This window comes from Vigna unguiculata, chromosome 9 (genome assembly GCF_037176805.1).
Source record: "Vigna unguiculata cultivar grain cowpea cultivar isolate G323 ecotype 2 chromosome 9, ASM3717680v1, whole genome shotgun sequence".
Taxonomy (NCBI): Eukaryota; Viridiplantae; Streptophyta; class Magnoliopsida; order Fabales; family Fabaceae; genus Vigna; species Vigna unguiculata.
Window position 1 is genome coordinate 31,245,565 of NC_140800.1, and position 2,034 is coordinate 31,247,598.

A 2,034-nucleotide genomic window follows, 5' to 3' on the forward strand; every position below is an offset into this window, starting at 1 on the left:
AATAAAGGACGAAGGCATGAACTGTTGCTATTGCTAAGTAAAAGTGGAAAAATCGAGAGGAAGAAAAAACAATACAAATGCAGAAATAAACCTCTTGCTAAGCAACAACCAGATAGAACTAATAAATAACAGTATAAAGTGCATGGTAAACAGGATTGCAAGTTCAAACAAACTTCCATATATATTACTATAATATATAATTGCATCTGGAAAGGACTTTCACACAGTGCACACTGTTGATTCAGATTATACATTTTGGCCTCTTCACAAGCAGCCATGTCTGTGCCAACACAATAATGATTTTATGTAGTACCCTTTATTTTCACTTTTATATTAAAAATTATATTTTATTTTGTAGTAAAAAAAAACCTCTTTGTTTGCCTTTTGTTTTATTTGTATCCATATAAACTTCTTTGAGGAGGAGACATACATTATAATTTATTCATATCTAAAACTGTTGAAGTTTGTCATGGGTGTGTTCAGCTAAGGCTATTCATAGATAAAAACTTTACTGCCAGATTATGTTTTTCGTAAATTACATGTAATAATTTGTTTCCAACGACCTATGAACAATAAATGAAAGATAGGCTGAAATAGCTACCTTGTGTAGTACACTGTACACATGCATATGTCTAGCAATAAATAATCCTGTAGTTTAATTCTTCATAAACATCACCTTTCCTTTTTGTAGTTTTCACTTTTTAAGGATCTTTAACATAGGAAGAAATCGAACAAAGTGAAGATAATTTCAATCACTTAGTTGACACCGAAAGTTTCACTGTTGCCAAAAAATGATAATACTTATATTAATTACCTTATGTTCAAGCTATTATAGTAATTAACCTTTGTACAAAAAAAGCACAACTTACTTATTCTTGAATATGAGTACAATTTTTTTTTTCTGCACTATCTACTTTCTTTACCAAAATTGCCAAGTATTTAATTGTGAATCGGTGGTTTTCTGGAGGCTGGAGTGTAATCCGCTGCGAACACATCACCACCAACGTTAACATCCTCGTCTTTGGGCTTAAACACCTCAGCATGCGATTCCTTACTATGCTGAACTGTGCTGGCATCCCCACTAGTTATATTGGTTTTTTCTTTCCACGTTCGAGCTGCATACACAAAAAAATGAAAACAAAACATTAATAAAAAAAAAAACTTGAAAGAAATTAACAGGATATATACTGAAACATGGGAATATTAATGTTCTGACAGTCTGTGACAAAAGAAGTACCTATTATTTGGTTGGAGAAGAGGCAGAGGATGACGAAAGCCAGTAATAGAATGCGGTTGTTGTGTGAAACAGCCATGTTAAGGAAAAGTATTAGACTTGTGGTGTGGTCTATTATTTCTTAATTGACTCTTTATCTGAATGTGCTCTACCTATGCTTGTTCCACTCTTATTTATAGACGCAAGAATGACACATGCCACTGAGATGATTAGGTACGTATCCATAGACAACAATGGTAATTTGTACATGAGGCTAATGGTCTACGAGGCTGTCACATCGACACTGTCTGGCTTGAAATAGATGGCTATATGTGCTTTGTTGGGGAAAGCATTCAAACGAGAAAAACAGAAATCAACCATCTACATGTGAAGCTCGAACTGTGTATACTGTATACGTGTATTTCATGCCCTTCTTCTTATTCCTATACATCTATATATTAATATTGTTCCCCAACTGTTCCATGCATATTGGTTAGTGATAGCTTTTGTCCCTAAATCTGGAACAAAAGTTAGGGGTTTTATCTTTTCAACCGGTGTTCTGTCACATGCGAGAAACTCCCATATAGGACTCTTGTCTCTGTCTACTGATTCAATTAAGTATAAGCAAACTAATTATTAATGTGCATGCAGAGTTTATAAGTAGTAGCTATATGCTGATGTTGTAGTGTAATGGTATCGGTATGAGTCTAGAGCAATAATAGATGCTGAAATTTACATGTGAACTAGTTCTTGGAAATTTGAAGTTACGTTGAAGAAGTGATAACCAGTTGAAAATATGAGATACATCTAGGCCAGAAGAA

General features: G+C 33.8%; 1 protein-coding gene across 2 annotated transcripts; it reads right to left on the reverse strand.

The window, feature by feature from the left end:
• Window positions 1-629: 629 nt before the first annotated feature.
• LOC114164814 (uncharacterized) lies at window positions 630-1,398 on the reverse strand. Of its 2 annotated transcripts, XR_014984304.1 has the most exons (3): window positions 1,238-1,398; window positions 870-1,115; window positions 630-778 (listed from the first exon to the last, which is right to left on the reverse strand). XR_014984304.1 is itself a non-coding variant. In XM_028049588.2 (2 exons), exons 1-2 carry the CDS (start codon window positions 1,311-1,313, stop codon window positions 940-942), a joined length of 252 nt encoding a protein of 83 aa, XP_027905389.2. In that variant the 5' UTR covers window positions 1,314-1,397; the 3' UTR covers window positions 630-939. The 2 variants fall into 2 exon arrangements, 1 of the variants encoding a protein (XP_027905389.2); XM_028049588.2 differs by having other exon boundaries at window positions 630-1,115; window positions 1,238-1,397.
• Between the last annotated feature and the right edge of the window lie 636 nt (window positions 1,399-2,034).